This window comes from Macrobrachium rosenbergii, chromosome 12 (genome assembly GCF_040412425.1).
Source record: "Macrobrachium rosenbergii isolate ZJJX-2024 chromosome 12, ASM4041242v1, whole genome shotgun sequence".
Taxonomy (NCBI): domain Eukaryota; kingdom Metazoa; phylum Arthropoda; class Malacostraca; order Decapoda; family Palaemonidae; genus Macrobrachium; species Macrobrachium rosenbergii.
Window position 1 is genome coordinate 10,123,076 of NC_089752.1, and position 21,497 is coordinate 10,144,572.

At 34.3% G+C, this 21,497-nt stretch overlaps 1 protein-coding gene across 2 annotated transcripts in view; it reads right to left on the reverse strand.

The window, feature by feature from the left end:
- LOC136844381 (uncharacterized) overlaps positions 1 to 21,497 on the reverse strand; it is a 74,669-nt gene that overhangs the window by 15,142 nt on the left and 38,030 nt on the right. For both annotated transcript variants that reach the window (XR_010854855.1, XM_067113465.1), the window contains exons 6-10: positions 19,981 to 20,071; positions 18,138 to 18,253; positions 17,091 to 17,189; positions 11,353 to 12,075; positions 2,095 to 2,202 (exon numbers count right to left, since the gene is read on the reverse strand). Coding sequence is in view for 1 of the 2 variants with exons in the window: in XM_067113465.1 (XP_066969566.1) it covers positions 2,095 to 2,202; positions 11,353 to 12,075; positions 17,091 to 17,189; positions 18,138 to 18,253; positions 19,981 to 20,071 (1,137 nt within the window). In the remaining variant the exon portion in view is untranslated. The remainder of the gene's footprint in view (positions 1 to 2,094; positions 2,203 to 11,352; positions 12,076 to 17,090; positions 17,190 to 18,137; positions 18,254 to 19,980; positions 20,072 to 21,497) is intronic.

A 21,497-nucleotide genomic window follows, 5' to 3' on the forward strand; every position in this document is an offset into this window, starting at 1 on the left:
TTTACATTTTGCCATTCAGCACAATAAAGTACAAAGAATGGCCATTCGAATGATATATAATACGTGCACATTGAAGTTATTTACAGATGCACAAACAGGCATACAAATTATTCTTCGTAAACCTAGCTAAACTACGCTGCTCGACTGGGTTCTCGAGTGCTCATATTTATGCTTACATTTTTCAATCTACTCTGTAATGAATAACGCTAAGAAAAAGTGAAAATTGCAATGGAAAGCTGAATAAATTTTTCTATAAATAGCCCATGTAAAAACAATAAAAGTTCCCAGAAAAAAATTGAGCAATTGAAGCTGAAAGACGGAAATGTTGTTGAAAGAGAAATATATGTAAAAATAAGTAAATTCTTCACTATTTATCTTATCAAAAAACACTTGAAATATTATTCAAAATATTCAATAACCACTTATAAACACTATAACAATAACAAAAGTGCAGCACTTACAAACGCAGATAAATGACAACAAAGCAAAAACAATGAATGCTAAAAGACATGCTGAACTCAGTCAAAAGAGAGGTGGCGTTAGCAGGTTGGGGGAGGACTGTGGCGCATGTCACGATGGCTATCGGCTTCCTGTTTACGTTTTTCTTGTAGGTCCAAGATCTGCCCACAAGAATGGCAGTCATCATTTTCTTCGGATGAATTTTTTTTTTTGTGAATTTCCCCGAAAATAACTCGGATGACGCTGAAAATTGCATCGCGTCATCAGAGCACTTAGCAGCAAAAAATTTATTGACACAGTTTAGCATCATCGGATCACCACAGGGTTAAAGGATTCTAAGCTTGCATATCTTTATTCATCCAAATCACAATCCATAACTAGGCTGTCCATTTCTAAGATATTACTGTAAAGACAGACCACTGAAGGTAACCAAACCAGGAACTCTATAATCCTTGGTACACCATTCTTCATTTCAGAAAGTCTCATCACTATGTACTCTCTTTCACTCCGATCACATACAATTCAACCTCAGAGACAATTACATGTCACTGTCAGAAATTTTAAACTCTTCATATGGATCTTTTGTTTTTTTGTTTTTGCATTTTTTCAACATTCCATAATAATTTACTGGTACTTTGCTTTGAAATGACTCAAAAATATTATCACAGCATGGATAAGTAACTTTACAGGCACTGTAAAATTAAAAGATAGATAGACAGGAATTACACAGGCCTAGTGACTAAAGTAGTTGATATGAGACAAAGAATTAGCTAGTGACTAAAGTAGTTGATATGAGACAAAGAATTAACTGCCTCTGAGCAGTCCCTAAATCTAGTGGTGGTGGAATATCTTTCATCAGGGAAAATTCATGTGGACCTCTTAGCAACATCTTTTAACTGATAGTTACCTAACTTCATTTTATCATGGCAACCTCCCAAAACATATTGGTACAACCATAAATAAAACTTACCTCAACACTGAAAAAGACAGATAAAAATATTTAAGAATATAATAGCCCCTAAAATATTAATGTACCAAATTTAATAAAAATCACAGATAAAACAGGGGAAGACTAACAATACAGTAAAAAAAAATACTGATAATCAAAATGGTAATTAGTAACTATGATCTCCAGAGTCCATGGGTATTCCTATACCATGCTTTATTTTAAGAAACAACAAACAGTAATTATCACATACTCTTTTAGTAGAGAACATTGAGTCTCCGCCTCAAAGCAGTCCTCAAATTTAACATTGGTAAGATTAACATCTAGAACACTTCTGTTAGGTGAAACTGTCTGCGTATTCTTCAACAAAACTGCCCAACTACACTTACCAGCAGCCTGCATGGCTACTATCTACTGTGATAGCCTGGAAGTTTACATCTTCCCTCAATTAATTTATAATCTTTTCAACAAAACCAAAAATTAAGAGGTATAAATTTAACATCAAAACACTAACAAGACTCCTACATCTCAAAACTAATCCCTTTTAAATAATATGGAACAATTTGATACAAAAATATGGGATAAATTATAACTAATATTGCATGTTTTATAAGCAACAAAACTAAACCAATAAACACAGAAATTGTCCTTAAAACAAAGAAAAACTTATCTTTAATTAGTTAGCATACCTTTACTGATTCAGAGGCACCTGAAGAAACATCTAAGAATGAAGTTTTTTCTTGAATAAGTCCACATATCCTTCTCAGTGGAGAAACAGATGTCTTGAAACTTTCCAACTGGAAGTCAAGAACAAACATTACTGAATTCTTCTTTTTATATGATTGCAAATTATATTTTTAATTAATAACTTTTTTTCACACAAATCAATTCCTCATATGGACCATTTCCACTTGTGACAAAATGCCCCCAGATAACATTCCCTGATCGAAAGAAAAGAATGGTGTTTGGGGGATATTGTGCATGCACATACAGACCTACAGACTCCACACTCAACCCAGCTTTATCCTTTTGTAATTTGAACCTCTGAGACAGAGAGAACATGCAGCAGGAAAGTGGGAAAGCTTGTAAGTGATGAGTCTGTATGAAAAATTTTACTTTAAAAATCTTACATTTGTTTTGCAAGAAACTCATCAGTAGGGATGAATCTAACTATCAAAGTCAGTGTAGGAGGCCTCGAGGATGGTCTCAAAACTGACCTACGCCTATGAATGATACGAATGATGTAACTCAAATAATTGTCTTGTGCCTTCTACCCTCTGTAACTTGGGCTGATGCCAACTTGAAACTTACATTTTGGCATATTTTTTATACTCGTATTTTTTCCTTTGCTATTTGAACTTGGCCTGGTATACTAACTCCATTTTGTCCTCTCCAACAGAACTTTTATTTCTATGTGTCAGTGTCTACTGACTGTTGTGGTTTTGGGACTGCTCTATGGAATAAGGTGATATTACAGTTCAATAGAAAAGAATACTAGAATAAGGACAATTATGTTGGGTGATATTATGCAATGAATATGATGAACTAGATGATGTTAACCTGGCAAATAAAACAATATGTGACAGCTCAGGGGGTTAGGAGAGACTTAGATGAAAATGTCATGCACCAGAACCATAAAAAGTAACAAGTATGAGCTAAAAACAGTTGGTGAAGTCATTGTTGAGCTGAACAGAATACAAGAAAACATGATACAGGAAGAGATGGGGCAAGAACAGAGGGAAGACTAAAATAACATACAACGAAATAAAGTTCTAACTGCAGCATGAAAAGTATGACCAGTACAGCTGAGGTACTGCAGGATGAAAAGTTGCAAGAAATTTTAATAATTGTTAGTTTTACTTTGTTCTAGAGGCAGATGAAAAGTTGCAAGAAATTTTAATAATTGTCAGTTTTACTTTGTTCTGGAGGCAGTCTTTAAAATGAAGCTACTAGAGAGGTATTTGAAAATTAAGACATACAGGAAAGACTAACTCATCTGGTTAAGTTACTACTGTACATTGTAACAATATCTAGAGTGACGACAAAGGTCGTCATATAAAAAATCTATGATAAATCCATCAAGAATCAACAGTAACTCCATGTCATTTATTATAGTAGTGAAGGAATCTACAAAAACGTAATAGAAAAGAGGCCACAGACAGCCTGATTATAATAGCAGAATATGAGGAAAATGTCTTAAAAAAACATTTAAAATATGGAAGAGCCTAATTATAAAAGAATAAGAGAAGAGCTCTTACGAATGCTTCAAATATGGAAGAGTGGACTGAAGAAGAGTGTTAAAAAATCAATATAAATAAAACCAAACTCATGACAACCTAAGAGAACCAAACTCATGACAACCTAAGAGAAAGTAAATGAAAATAACACTGTGGGCAAAGTACTAATGTGGATACTGTTGGAGTGGTGGAATGGTAAATACAACACTAAGTACCAAATGTAACAAATAAAACCACAAGTAACCCTTAGGACGACAAAACATATACGAAGAGGGGATTTTCTGTCTAAAATGTATAACTGCATGGTAAAGAGATGAGGACCATACCTTAGTAGAAGTTCAACAAGAGAGCATTAAGAAAATAGTCTTGGCAGCAGAATGAAACAGAAATAAGAGTATCCCAGTAAAGCACAAAACCACAAAGAAATAATAAACTATCTCACCAGTTTCATTGCTGCTCGTCCCAATTAAGAGTAACCTAACCACACTGTGATCTAGCACAATATGGTGTCCTATTGGTCCCAATGATGCTGGATTGGTGATAAACTACCTGTACTATTTTATGTATCATCAGTCATAAAATTTTTCTCAAATTAAATTTATGTTAATGGAATTGACTGAGCTCGTTAAAGATCTAAATTTTGTAGGGCTTTTATAAAATTTTGGTACAGTATACACAAAAGGTAAATTATATTAAGACTACCACTTTATGCGACTTAAGTCACTCTACATAAAATTTATTAATATTTTTAGATCAATATTGTGCCTCTCAAACATGTAACTAGATTCTATTTCTGAATTAAAACTTAAGCATATTTTTGTATAAAGGATATATCCAAAACTACTATCAGCTTTATCTACTACGAGGAAAGCTATTCCCAGCATATTTAATTTTATCCCTATAATATTTCATGTTTTATTTTCCATACTACAAAACTGTAGTTCTATTACAGTCTGTCCTCTTAAAACCATCATCCTTGGGACCAGGCCACTGCCAGACTACAGAAAATCCCAGATGACAAAAATCACCCCTAGAAAAAACCCCTTTGTAAACAGTCTTGCCAGCTCATTCCATATATATATATATTGCTGTTATCAAAAATAAAACAAAGCTTATGAATACTCACTGTAATTTGTTACATATAGTTCCTTATGAAAATTCTAACCCACTCCATAAGCATCCCTCCAGAAATGCTTACACCTTCACTACATTGGAGTTTAATCCTCTTTATAAGCACACTTTCAAATTCTGATCTCCTGGCACCTTTCAATGTTTTCCAGCACTTCAAACTTTTCTGGCTTTTGTTTTCCACAAAAAAATAAAAATCTGCTGCTTTTGCTTCTTTAAACCTGCACATGTGTGTGTCAGAGAGAGAGAGAAAGAAAAACTATTGGCCCTAGTTAAACTGACAGATATCCATTTGCAAAAGTCAAATAATGCAGTTATATTAATTATAATAACTAATACAAACTACAGGCAGTCCCTGGTTTATGATGGGGTTTCATTTCTAGCACCGCAGCATAAACCGGGACATTGTCAAAAATGATAAAACCTTATTTTTAATCCTTTGGGTGTTTTGAAAATGACAAACTGCATTTTTATTCAGTTTTTCATCAATTCTGCCATTTTGGAGCCATATTTCTTCCGTTGTATCAGCATCATAAACCTAAACATACGTTGTAACCCGGGAAATAATTTTTTATTAAAACATTTGAAGTGTTGTAAACTTGGAACGGTGTAAGCCGGGTCTGGCATAACCCGGGGACTGCCTATCACATATAATTTATGAGCACAGTGATTAGGTGCCATTTGCATTCATGTAATGTTTACATTCTTGCTTAAGGTCATCAGCTGATTGCATTTTACCGAAGTCATCACAGCCATTACTAGTTGCTAAATGAAACGCATATCGGAGATTTGTTTTACTCAAAAATTATCAGAGTAAATGAAAGGAACTGAAGCTGTGATTTCGTCAGTATTGATACCGCTTTTGCCTCTTCCAAAACTTTTGTGGCCTGGACATTCATTTCTTCAGCCACAGCTACAACGGTAAATTTAGTGGCATACTTTCATAACACTTTCCTTTCCCTTGCGTGAAGGCTTAATAAAGATAAAAATTTTTTTATTTATGGGAGTCAACATTGAAAATTAGCATATTTTTAGCAAGTTGACAACTGTAACGCAACTTTTAATAAACGTTTGTTAGTTACAGTAAATGACATCAGCAAACAGCCGTTTCTCGATTCCACTGTTTGTCAGTAATTGCTGTTGTTTATGCCAGTATCTTGCAGTTGTAAGTGGTTGCCAATTATAAGAAATAGTAAAGAACTATTTGAGAAGTCACAGTTGGTAAGCCTGATTTAATGCGTGATAATTCGCATCTTATCTAATGAACTTTTGCTTCTAGGTCTATTTATCAGTTAAAAGCTAACTCAGATATACAGTAATATGCATTATCAATGGTATCTACCAAAACTGAGACATGCACAGAAAGCCTAGCCTTGTGTGATCTAGTGAAAATACATCTTGCACTATACACAATGTATATGAAATCATGTTTTTGAGCGAAATTTTAATGACCACACGATACACAAGTCAATGTGCATGTTACGGTTCTTGTGTATGCTGTATATTTTTGAGTTTCACAGAATGTTTTTGTTCATAAGAAACTGTGGTTGTGTATTTAAGGAGCAAGCTTCAGTTCCAAATTCCAAAACAATCCCAAAACTGAAACGACGTGTGGGGTTACCCTTGTAGTCCGCTCAAGAACTAATGGCAGCTGATTCAAAAAGAGTCCCAGATCATGGAAGTTCTCGGACCCCAGAGTGCCAGAATTATGAGGTTGGATTGTACTCATAATAATTTTATTTTTATCTAATTTTGGTGCAGGTCTGAATTTAGTTTTATAAAATTTTGGTACAATTCTGAAATTAAAGCACAATTTAAAAATCTAAATTGTGTTATAACAGGCAATTTACATTTTTAAAGCTATTCACATACAATCTCTGATAACCAAATTCTTAGTAGTTTTAGTATAAAAAGAAGCAATGTTACCCAATGTTTGTATTTGAATAAAATTTGAGTGAAATTGTTTTTAAAAGGAAAATCAACATTAAATCTCAAGCTGTGAATTACTGTATTTGATGGCATTAAGACACTTTCCCTAAACACTGGCTCGAGTGGCAATGGGTTCTCTCACAGCAGTGCTCTTTGCCAACTTTAATAATGGGGCCATGTAGCAGTGAATATTAGTCACCATTGTGAAACACTGATGTTATGTCCGATATACTGACAATACTTCATCAGCACCAGGTCTGAGGAGAAATAAAGGAACTGCAACATGCTTTCCAAACCCACACCTGTCTAAATTTCACCATAGAATACAGCCATGATCATTGCTTCCCCTTCTTCAACATCCTCATAGAATATACAGGAGGAAAGCTTTATTTCAAGGGTGTATACAAAGCCTATGAACTTGGCATCTGCCTAAAATGGGGTGTGTGCCCCGAGAGGTATAAGCATACTGCCATCAGTGCCTTCATCAGATGAGCCCACTTGCACTGCTCTTCCTGAAAAGACACACGCAAACAGAGATCAAGTGAGTTGCCCAGGGCCTAATAACAGATATGCCCATCACAAAGTTGCCCGACGCATAAGAAAAACCATGGACAGCTAGTATCAGCAGCAACATCACCTCACCACTCCTGAAGACATTTCACTGTTTTATAAGGGTGTATTCCATGGGAGAAATACAGTGTACCCTTCAGATTGTCATCGAGGGGAATGTATGGCTCTGGGTAATCATTATGTTGGTTTATTTCACTGTGTGATGTATGATGGTTCATTACCTGATTATTTATTAGTGAGGAGCAAGAGTATGGCTCATGCTGTTATTGTGATTTGTGTTGAGCAAGTATATGGCTCATATTATTGTTAATGATTATTATTGGTAATGAATATGCATATTGGTTTATTTATTGCTGCTGCTTAACGAGTTTATAGGTTAGTTTATTCTGTTAACTGTATATCTTTTATTTAAATTTAAAGTTATTTGAGTTTGATTTGGTAATTTATGATAATGACCATTTATGTTGTCTATGAGTTTGATTTGGTAATTTATGATAATGACCATTTATGTTGTCTATGAGTTTGATTTGGTAATTTATGATAATGACCATTTATGTAGTCTATGTGCTTTCCAAAACCTGGAATCGTTGTAATTACTGTATATAACTTAGGTTAATAAATTAGGTTTAAGACACTTGAGTATTTTCTTTTGCTCCCTCCACCTTGGGTTGTTGCAGTCCATTAGTCCATTCCAGTCCCATTTTTATTTATGGTTTATGAATCTGGTGGTCACGTAGAAAAGTGACTATGACAATACCATCTGTTGAACTCCATCTCTTCAGATTCGACTCACCCATCTTGAAAACAGCCATCGAGTTGGCCGAGTCTACTCAGTTGAGTCTATGACAACACCCCAAAAAGCAATCTACTGCTTGAGGACGACCTCTTCAATTCATCTCCGTGACAGAAATCCTAAAGAAATGTCTCTCCACATTTCACTTCCTAATATATGCAGAATGAAACTGCTGAACCATCAGCTTCTGTACCATTTCTCTCGGGCATAAGATGAACAATGGCCAGCTTTTGTAGAGCATTAGCACTGAAGAAACAAGAACATAGAACTGAGAAGACTCAATGTAAAATCAATTTGACAGATGATGCCATTTTTTTTAAGAGAGTATGTTTAAGAGAAGATATACTTCCTTCTTATATTTAATTATATAATTATTATCTACTCATAACATCCAATTTTAAGTTTCTATCTGAGCAGATCAATTACTAAATCTTGCAAAAGGCCACAGTCCAAATTCATTGCTTGAACAAAATTTTCTTATGTTTTTGCTTTACCTCACAGTAACCCCAAAATCTTATCTTTAACAAATCCTATACAATTATTTTTACTTGAACAGTATTATTTTTGTATTTCATATTAGACCCAATTAAAATCAACAAACTTATTTTTGTTACAACTTCTTACCCTTATAGTTCTGCTGCAAACATTATCATAAAAATCTTCAGTATGGATATAAGTTTTATTAAAAACTGCAGTAACTGAACTATTGTTAACATTATCATTGAGTCCATGGAGTTCTGCAGTTGTTAATTTAATAATGTAAGAATATCAGCCTGTTCTCATCATAACCAACAGTATCCGATGTACTGATATTTATGATAACTATTACTTTCATAATCATTACCATTGCATAAATTCCTGTGATTATGGATTCTCAGGCATATAGGGGAACTAATCTGACCTACATATTCAATACCACACATATTTCAACTAATTAAATCATTCCTGTTCTCTTACATTTAGGTATATTATTACACTCATTAACATATCCAATATTAAATATAGCTGGACATGTTTTATATCTTCTATCATGATATGTTTCCAAAATGTTAGTTTATATTAGGTCGAAAGATAAATGTAAAGGAAATTATAGATGTGCAAGTATGTAATGACATACAAGAAATAGTATATAATAGAATATAACAAAACTAAAAGGAAGCAATAAGAATTACAATTAATTAGTAGTAAACTCAAAGCAAGTACAGAAATTACTCAAACACAAAAGAACTAACACTAATTGGATAGAACCAAGAGCCTATCAAAATGCCAAGAGTTCTATTCCAAGAACCAGCCAATCCTCTGAATCCACAGGCCAGTTCTAAGAGATAGTCCCACCCCTGAGATATCAATATGATTAGCATATTGATATCTCATGGGTCAAAACATGATTGCATGATTGACAAGCTCACCACAGCTCCCACTATGATATTCTTTCTCCATAATCTAGACAGTGAAAGAGAAGGAGTGGTTGGAGAGCAACATCAAAAGCAATTTAAATTAAATGTAGTAAAATGATTTAAAGATGACACAAGTCATCTTTAATGATTTAAAGATGACACAAGGGGATCTAAGATCACTAACAGGCACAACATTTGGACAACAAAAAGAAACGCTCATCACAGTATACAAACAATACATCCGCTCCATAATAAACTACGCCAGCCCCAGCCTGGCACCCTATATCCAACACACAACTAAACAAACTACAAATAATACAAAACACAGCTCTGAGAATCATCCTTGGCAGTACACAATCCACACAATAGAACACTTACATCATGAACCAAGATTCTCACCATCAGGCAACACTTAGACATGAGAGGCACACAATTCTTGGCATCGGTCATAAACAACACAAACAGCCCATGCTATTACCTTCACGACCACCCTCCAACACACAGGCAAATAGTGAATACACCACACAGACACTACATACAGATATCTTGAATTCTATACCACCACCCACAAACAGCACACAAAACAAAAAGCACATCCATACTCACCTCACCAGACAAGCACTTAATAACCTTCCCAACAACAAAATACTAGGCACCCCCCCACCCAACATAAGCAGTACAGAAACACAGCTCTCAAGATTGGAGAGAGCATACACCTCGATTTCTGCTGTGGTCATCACCAATCACTAAACACCTACAAACACCCGCATAGACAACACCCAAACAGACATATGTCCACTCTGCCAAGTTAGTCCCCCACACAATTACACATCTCTCTTAGTAGATTGCCTAACTTGGCAGCCAGCAGACAACAACACAACATCCACACTACCACACAGTTATGGTCAGATCCAGTAAGCGTGGTGTCCTTCTTTGATTGCAGGCTTCCTGGCATAACAGAGTCTGGGGAACCACAACAACAACAACAACAACAAGGGGATCTCTAAGTGGTTAGAGTTGTTGCATAGCAAGATGGGAGAGATTATTAAACATGAAATGGGTTGAAGTAATAAATAATAAAGAAGAGGGTAAAAGTACTGACAGAGTTAAATTCATACTGTGGAAGGAGCCCCCTCACCTCTCACACAGCTTCAACATTGAATATAAATATTCTATGATGAGGCCAGGTGACTTCAACAAGGCATTCTCTAACAGAAAAAGGTGTTTTACTTGAGGTACACCTCAGTTGATTGGTGCTTGAGCTATAGAGGTATATGCCTCTATTGCTACATGGATTTCCAAGATTATCATTAGCTCCACTGTCTGCCATCTACAGAAACTGCAACTTCTTCTGTCAGGGCTTTCTATTTTCTTCAGAAGCTCTTCTGCTTTGTTCTCCTTCCTAAAATGTAATCAAGACTGATTACAATTCAAGGGTTTTCAACATACTGTGCTTTTAAAATGTAGCTTTTATGCAGACCCACTAATTAAAATCTTTAGTGCCTTCCTCTCTTCCTCTCACTTTTTCACATTGGGGTTGACACAGGAGAATGCAAAATTCTGCAGGCAGATGGTGGACTGCAGGCATCTGGAGGAACCTATGTTCTATGTACTCTTCAAGACAGTGTAACAGGGTCATTTTATATGGAATAAGGCTAATTATGATTAATGTGTATGTATAGAAACTTGCTTAACTGTAAAAATATGTTAAGAGTATTTTGGCAAAGGTTCATCAGTTCTTAAGAACAATAAATCTTTTTCAAGTAAATAATGCCAATAAATTTTAGCAGAAATTGACTTTCCTCATAGATAATGAGCAAAGGCATTCACTTAAGGAAACAAATATGTGTGCTATACTTGTAAAAAAAAAATATAGCAACAAACATTACTTACAAGATTCGTAGATTTAATTTTGCTCCGCCGTTCTGAGGTTTCATCCAAAATCAACTGTGCCTTTCTGGTGATTTCTTCCTGTTCTTCCATAAGCATTTCAACTTCCTTAACCAGCCCCTTGTCAGGTGATTTACCGAATGAAAACATGATCCCTGTGTTAGTAGAAGAGTCACAAAGTTCAACAGGTTTATGCTTCTCTTCAGTTGTTACAGGTTCAGGAGGAGCAACTGCTACCTTTGGTCCATCTAATAATGCTGACAGTCTAGACTTCTTCTTACTACTAGCTGGAATTCCTGCTTTCTGAATTTTCTTCACAGACTTTACTTGGTAATGCTTATTCTCTGAAAACTTAGTAACCTTAGATGCACTATAAGACAGCTTATCTTTTACTTTATACTTTGGGATGTTCTTAGTCAATGGAATGCAACTTCTTCGTTTCACATTTGCTCTCCCAACTAGTGTCTTTTGTGAGGTTACCTCTGACTGAGATATAGTTATCAGGGGTAGAACTACTTTGGGAGAAGCAGATGATTTTTTATGTTCATCTTTCTTTTGAATGTTACATTCAGTACTGCGAAAATAACTGTCAAGTCCTCTTCTAACATTTGCTTTATCTTTTACAATAACATTATCTGTTCCATTCATTCCTCGACTTCTTGATCCTCCTTGTAACAGATTCTTTTTCTGCTCAGGTGAGGAATCCTGACGTACCATTCCATTTGGCTGAAGAAAGTTGTAAAAAAATTAGAATTAGCACATTCCCAACAAAGACATCATTAAAATCCGGTAAACTATTGTATTAATGGTCAAAAGCTATTCACATTCAATTAAAGTAATAGATTTCAGATCAATTTAATTTGAAACCCATATGCAACATTAGTCAAATACATTCCTAAAGTTGCATTTACAAAATACAATAAAGAAATAAAGTTACATTTTGATCAGACAAAGGAAAGAAAAAATTCTGGCAAAGGGAAGAAAAAATCCCAAGTACAAAGTTATATTTAAAAAATGTGGTACTAAAAGCAAGGTCCCAATTTCTTGAAGAAAAACTAATGTTGGGATGTTATTTCAAATCTCCTTATTATGTGTAAAAGAATAAAACAAGGTGAAAACATAAAACCATCCACTTGCTACTCAAACACTATATTCAGTTATCCTGAAGACTACAGCACATTACAGCATAAGGTTATTACAATTTAATTACTTCATGATTTCAAAGTATGAGGACTAAGCCTATTAAATTCACAATACAATAATACTGTTCATTTGAGATAAAAGTTTAGACTTTCACTGCCTATTAGTAAGATTTTTTTTATATAATTTCATAATTTTATAATACGTTGCACACACAACTATAATGCTTCACCAAACCACTTTAGAGCCATTATATTTTCCTATTTCTCCATCAACCTTGATATTTTTACTCAGCATTATTTCTCCTTTTCATAATAAACATTTACATACCCGACTGAATTATTTTCCTAAGGTCACAGGGAAGGGAAACCAAATGCCCTCATCTAGCTCAGACCCAAAGAAGACAAACAAAATGAGGGAGAATAAAGTACGGTACGAATTAATCATAAGGAAGCAATAGACCTGCCTCTTGAAGGATGAAAGGAAACCTCTCCTGACAACACTTACAGGTGAGTGTGAGCAATAGATGCCAGCCAAAACATGTGTGTGTTCGTCTCACATGGTGACAAGAAAGTTTGTCCAGCCCTATCCCCTACCAGAGTATCTTGACAAGTTCACTACAGTATACTGAACAATCACACAGTACACAGAGGCCAGCTCTAAGAGAGCTAAACAAATTAGCTCAGTGATTTTGTTTAACTACTTAGTAACAGTATGTGAACAGTGAAGACAAGACAATGAGAATAACAGCACAATCATCAAAAATCACTAAATACTGCTCAAAAACAACACAAAATAATACAATGAATGCATGAAATTATAAATTATATTATATTATATATTATATATATATTATATATATATATATATATATATATATATATATATATATATATATATATATATATATATATATATATATATATATATATATATATATATATATATATATATATATATATATATATATATATATATATATATATATCAATGAAACAGCATTAAGATACAGATTACTTACAACAAAAAATGTAAGTTATATAAAGATATTAATGTGGGCAGTAAGACAGACATAAATGATATACAATGATGGAAAAATAAGCTCTTAGCTAGATCTTCCCAAGTTAACGTAATGCTGGGAAGGAGCACACACAGACACACAAAAAATAAAAAACACTCAAATAAAAAAAAACAATATTACTCAACTCTGAAGACTAATGAGAAGTACGAAAACCTAACCAGTATTTACAAACAAATGAGAGACCTAGTAATGGAATGTACTAATCAAGAGCTGACATGGTATTGCCCAGCTAATGTAATGCTAGGAAGGAGTACCTAGAAATAAAAAAAAATTACCAAAACCAATTATACTCAACAATAAAGACTATGAGAACTTGGAAAACCTAACCAGCACTTTACATACAACGAATACGGAGACCTAGTAATGGAACCTGAAGTAATGCTAGGCTGAAGACTAAGAGAAGTATGTCTTTGCAGACAGATAAATAGATTTACTGACCAAAAAAATTACAATACCTCCATAATTACAAAGGATTCAAAATTACAATATTTTCATATCTGACAAAAAATAATTTTTTGGTCCAATTAATAACAAAAGTTCCATACAACACAACTTTGTAAAACTGGGAAGCACTCCACAAAAAAAATTATAAAGATGACTTGCAGACAACCCCGCACACAAACGGCCATTCTTATCTTGAATTGTTCGTAAGTTGCTCTTCATACCTATTCAAGTAGAGTACTGTACATTTTTTTATCCTAAAACACAATACAGTACTGTACACTGTACATACAATACTGTATTTTATAGAGAGCAGTACTTTATCAATACGAATAATACAGACATTATCCTACTTTATTTATTCAGGTTTTATGTATTATTCGTATTGATAAAGTACTGTACTCTACAAAATACATCTACATAAGAACACTATGACATTAACGGAATAACACGAACTATCATTGCAATAAGCGACATCTTCCTAGTACTACTGCAATATGCTATGGATGATTTTACATACCACATTATAATCTTACATTTCATGAAAAAAGTTGCCTACACTCCAAAAACCAAATTAGTTTCGTATGCACGATGTTTGCAGGCAGTCTTTAATGACATTCTTTTCGGCTTGTATATGTCCACAAGTACACAGTACATAGGGAATGAGCACTCAGCCACATGCGAGTCCATGATACTCTCTCAATCTCATTCACCTTAGCCTTACCTGTATAAATATCATGTACACTAAAATCAGTATTCATTTCCTTATAAAAATTCGTCCTTGAGGATGTGGCTTCAGAAACATTTTGTTTAATTTCGTCAATGGCTACCTATACATAAATCATCCATATTGCTCTGCAAAATATTACATCCACCTAGAAGCTGGTGTGTTTTGACTTTAATGTAATATTAATAGTATGAACAAGTGGGTCACCAGCCATACTAGCTCTTTCCCTCCACACCTTCAAAGAGAATTTTTGTTGCCTAAAAGTAACTAGTGCTTTCAGCTGTGGATAGCCCCAGTCAACTAGACAGAGGTTATTACAGATAGATTTATGAACACCAAACAATTATTTAAGACACCAATGATATAATTTTATATTTCAAGTCACCAATAAAACACAATTCACAGTCATACAAAAGGGCAGATAACAAAGCTGCATCAAAAGCCTTACATTTTCAATAAAAGATATATCATTATTCTTAGATATGTAAGACACAAATTTCAGTGCATGACACATTTTTAATTGAGTGTACATTCTAATAGCACTGGAAATGGATCCCTTATATGTAAAAGGCTCAATAACAAGGTCATTGATCCAAATCTCCTGTTCATCAGTATCACTACCACCAATCGCAAAAAATTATATTTTTCTTACATTAACTGCCATACCATGTGACTCACAAAATTGGTTTAAAATCTCAATCTTTTTAATCATACTAGTTCTTGTAGTTGATAAAATAATAGTACTGTCCATGAAAGTCATGCTAAGAACCCATTTCCTCCACAATTCTATTTGATGATATTAATGAGGTAATTTACGAATAGGACAAATAACAAACATGATGTAGGAGAAACCTTATGTACACCTATTGTGGCACTCACAACAGCAGTGCCAATACACTGTGTGACTCGACAGAGAGCTATCACAGCACATAACATTATCATCCCACCCCCAAGTATCTGCAACACAGGAAATGGCACATTCCTAGGGACTTTATCATATGTTTAAAAATCAACAGATGTTCCAAATATTTTCCATTTATTTCTTGTTGCTAAATCAGTCAATAAACAGTGATACAATACGCACTGCATCCCCTTCCAGCCTGACAACTGCCTGTTCCATAAAATGGGAGAACCACAGCTGCAACCTCTCACAAAGCACCATATCATAACGCTTAGCAAACACCTGATAACATTTATACCTCAATAATTATGAACCAATGATCAGCAGCTTTGTTTAAAAATCACACACATCAAGCTAATGACAACAGTGAGGGGCGACATCTTGATACTGTACAAACATACAATTAAAGAGATACAATTGTCATAATCCAAGTTATAGGTAAAACCTTCAAAATGCCAAGAGCTAAACCATTTGAACCACACTGTACTGCCCAAGCTAACATAATGCTAAGGAGTACCCAAAAATACAACAAAAGTAAAACTAATGCTCAACACAAAAGACCAAGAAAAGAAGGAAAAACTGACCCGTACGTTACACACAACAAATAAGAGACCAAGTAATGGACTCTTCTTCTCAGAGCTGACATGGTATTGCCCCTGCTATTGTTATGCTAGGAAGGAGTACCCAGAAATACATAAAAAATAACAAAAACTGATTCTAAACACTGATAACTACAAGAAGTAGGAAAACCTAACCGGTACTTTACACTCAACATACAAAGAGACCTAGTAATGGAACCTGTTTCTCAGAGCTGACTCAATTATTCATTTGCTAGTTAGTGTACCACAATATATTCCAAGATAAAGAACAGAAAGAACTTGAAGGAAACACAAAAAATACCCAGTTTACATACACAGCACTGACAATGGTGAAATTCACACCAGAAAAGACTTGGATAATAAACAGAAGAAAACCAAGAAAAAAGAGTGAGCTCAAGTCATGATGATCAGTTATGCAGAATGAAGGCACTAAAAATTATTACAATACAACTGGTGACTGAAAACCTTCGAGACTGGCAAGCAAAGAGAGTTGAGATTCTGGTAGGAATTGTAGTCAGCACTACAGAAACACAAACACTCACAAGGACAGTTGCTTCCTACTGGTGGGTACAGACGGTGCATGCATGAACTCTTGCTCCTCTTCTGTCTAGAAGACAAAAGACTGTCTAGGAACATGTGAGACTTGACTGCAAACTGGACCTTACGACTGATACGGCCATAAATAAGCATGAAATTATTCCTTTTAATACAACTGCTTCATGCCTTTTCAAGGAGGGACTGAAAACTTTTTATTGGACAGTAGTCTTTTAGAGGAATAATCATTTTGTTCCCTAAATTTTAAATTTTATACTTCTTGAAAACATAACTGCAGTAACTAGGAGTTGTACTTACAAGCGCAGCTGAAGAAGCCATCATTCTAAGTGGTGCAATCAGATCTTCATTCTCTTGAGATTCTTGAACATCATCAAAACACAATGCAAGGCGACATTCCTATCAAGTAGAGTAAACTTGTAACTAAACTGCAGGGCATAATTATTTTTCTAATTTAATCAGCAATCTCATGTGCTTTCCATAAAAAGTTAGACAGCAATTACAAAATTTGCAACTTCATAAACTACACAGACTTCCAGCAGGTTACATCTACAGGAGGTGGTCTGAATCACTTATATGCAGGAATGCCCCTTTTCTGTCTCCATTACCAAAATATACTGAAAGATTATCAGAGGACTAAACTTGGCACTCAAATCTGCTTATTCTGATTTTGAGAAACAGATTAATATGTATGTATATCCTATGCATTTATGGTCTGCTAACCATATTCAGTTTTCTTTACATTTCTGGCCTATGAGCTCATGCCATCAAGATAGGACCAGGGGAAGAACATACTTAATCTACACCTAACCTAAGATATAATAATTTACTGTAACAGCAGAGACACAAGTCTAGCCACACCATCAAATCACAATTATAATCATAATCATATTTTTGAGTGTCAGCTCATCAACAGACAATCTTGTCAACTCAGACAACCTCCTTTATGAAGTCACAACTGCAGCAGTAAATATTAGGCAACTGGATAGCCAGGTGGAAAGACTGAAGGAAACAAGAAATAAGGGGTAAAAACATTACAGCTACAGCCGAGATTTTTTTTTTTTTTTAAATACCTACAGCTTATATCACTGTATATTACATTGGGTGCTGAATAGCAGCAGCAGCCAATCATGATTAGTTTCTATGACATCAACAGCAGATATTTACCAATAGCTCAAAAAAAAAAATAAGGAACTATGTACAAGGGCCAAGGGGATACTGCAAAGAACTAATAGTAATGTCTACTGAAGGGAGTAATAATAGATAATGAACAAATCATAACCACAGAGTAAACATAAAACCCATACACTACATGATGCACTTCAGCTCATGTACTACAGTACCTACTTGCAATGAACCTCGATTACAGTCTGAACCTGATGAATCTCCATCTGCATCATATTCCTTTGAAGTGCTTTTCGTAACCAAATTCTGTTTCTGAGGCTGTCTGGATAACCCTCTACCTGAAATATGAAAAGAAAAACTTAACTTTCATAATGCAAAAGTGTCTTTCCACATATTGCAATCTGCAATGTTCCCAAGACTCACAGCATTTTGCTCACAAAATAAAACATTTCAACTTTCTCCAATGACACTAGAGCCACCTTGACCCTCAGCCATCCATTCAACAGCTACCTCATCTGTTGTGAAAACTGAGTGTGCAATCACAAGATTGACAAGGATGAGAAGCAAGCACTGTAAATAAAACTACTGGGTCTGTATGAGATAGCTGCTTTATGGTCTACAAAATCAATTTGTTCATCACATGCACACATTAAATACATTTACTCACGTTTCCCTCTGCACAATAAAAAAACTAATGACAAAATTCAGAATAAGTTAGATTTTTAAAATTCAGATTTTTTATTTATTAAATGCCCCATGGGGTTTTGTATTTTCATAAATTAATTTTTTACACTTTTTTAATTAATTTACAGCTCCTCATGAATATTAAAATTCGATTAAATGTTGTTTTTACAAGTTTAGTTGATTCTAGTATGATTAACACACACAACAATACACAAGAAAATAATTTATCACTGCTGATTGCATTAATAATTTTTTTTCAGTGCATATTTATATAATTAGGTACAGCACTTAACTCTACTTGTGAATTCCCAATGTTTCCCCTATCTACTGTAAAAAGAAAACAAGACAGCTTGAATATTGTATGAAAAAATGGCTGTGCCTGAATATAGGGGGAAACTTGAATAGTTTTCACACATAGCTGTAAGCCACATATTTTTAAGGGTAATGTTTTAAGATGACTTTGAAATGATGTTAGTGTTTTAGGATGATAGTTTAAGATATATTTGGTGTAGAATGATAGTTTAAGGTATATTTAGTATTTGAACTATTAAAATAGGCAGTTATAAGCATTTTACTTTAAGGTATATTTGGAATTTGAACTATTAAAATAGGCAGTTATTAGTGTTTTTAGAAGGGGGTAACAACTTATTGCTGGTTTTCTCATTTTCTTGGGTGGTTGTGGCCCCTAACGCCCACGAATACCGGAGGGTCTACTGTATTGTATTAAATGCAGATAAGTTCATAGAGTTTCATAACTTATGTTAAAAAAATACACAAAGATTATGGTTTTCTTTTCAATTGTATAAGTTTTGTGTGGTTACATATCTTGTAAGCATTAGTAAGTAGAACTACAGTATTGCACAATCAGCTATATTTATGCCAGGCTAAACTGTACAGAGCTGTACTGTGCATATGTCTAGAAACGATAATTTTGCAGATAGTCTCTGAAACTGTTGATACAGTAAATTAATATTTCAAATTGAATGAAAATTACAAAATACCAGTTAGGATAGGCTTTATGTGGAATATGCTCTATACAATAAGGGTAATGTACTGTGTGAGCTATGCTACTATTCGTTCCTAACAAGAGATTTTGCTACCCATTGGGAGGGGCAGACTCCCACCCACCATCTGTCTGTTTGAGGTACCACCGTATCCCCCTAAGAGGAAGATTAATAACTGAGAAATCAGTTTGCTGTGGATGATAAATAGAGTGTAAAATTGTCCATAAAAAAACATAAATGAGGAAAATAACTTGGCTTCATGCCAACACACTCTCCACAAAAGTCACTAAACATAAACAAGTATGGGTAGTAAATTCCAAGGTTTAAAACAGGTCTAAACAACACAAAATAGTCTACAATAATAACAAATCACTTACTTAACATTGGTGGCCTCCCTAATGTGAAACCAGGCTTTTTGGCAGAACCATTTCCAGTACTACATGAAGCTATTTGTTGTGCTGGTGGCTCCTGTTCATGTGAAACACATTTATAATGAAATTTTATTGTACTGTAGCTGTAGTCCATCAAACACCAACTATAATGCTCAACAGAAATTGTATTTTTTATACATACATGCATACATATATATATATCATATATAAAATATTAATGAATATATTCATAAATATGAAACAATGCATTTACAAAACCAATGTATAATTAACAATTTAAAACCAAATGACTGAATTACATTCAATAATGTCCATTTCAATGTTCAGTTGAAAGCATTAAGATTTTAGTTTATTTTTTTCAAAATTATATATTAAATAGAATACAAAGCACTACATTACAATATATAACAACAGTCATATATAAAATTTTCTTATGAAACTTCAAAAACATTTTCAAACAATGATACTCTACCACATCCATGTCCGCTACAGCCAGACATGTTTTATACATGCAAAATACAGTATTCTGATCGTATATTTTTTATAGTTTCTTTACATAAGGAATGTTGTGAAACAAAATATCTGTTACATTAGGAGTGGGTGGAATAAAAAATATGTATAGTAGTAGCTTTTGAAAGTTTCACTTGCTGGAAGAAGGTAAGACGAAATGTTCTGAGCTAGCAGATCTAACCTGTTTTTCTTTATATCATTAACTTTTATGTTAATGCCTGCTCTAATTAGGTACGTCTTGCAAGCTGTAACAATTTCAATGACAGATGCAAGAATAATAATTACAATAACAAAAACATATACACTACAGTGTGTGTTTGTGCATATGTCTCCTGATTCTACATACAGCAAGTAGATACTTCTGTACTCTTATTTTGTATCTCCAAATAGACACTAATGAAAAGAAAGAAAGAAAGAAAGAAGGTGTGTGTGTATATGCGTGAAGGTCTTATTAAAGGTTTGTTATTTATTTGGTAAGGCATACAAAAATTTCTGCAATCCTTACACCACCAGAAACCCACTGTAGGTTACTTGAGCACGAATTTTATGAGTTTCTAAGGCATCAGCAAAGTTCCTTGTTCCTCTTGAAGCCTTAAGCAGCATTTCACCCCCTGTTCCACATTAAGTCCATCTCAGCAGCTATGTTAGTTTGGCATGGATTCAGATCATGTTCAAGTGCATTTGTATCAACAGACTTACATCTACCATTAATTTCTAACTGTCAAATTCCATGAAGGGCCATAGTTTCTCAACCACCAATTCAATGAGGGATACAGTTCTCTGCTCTTTCTTTCTTGGTAAAACATCTTCTTTCTCAACAATAAGTGGGCCTGAGATGGGTTTCCCTCTGACATGTTGAACAGGAAACCACTAACACCACTTGAGCCTTCTTGCCTAGCTTGGCTTTTTTTATTAATTTCTACCAAATCATCAATTAAATTCTCTGAGTCATGAATGCAAACCAGTTGTTCTCTCTGACTCTTGGTATATCA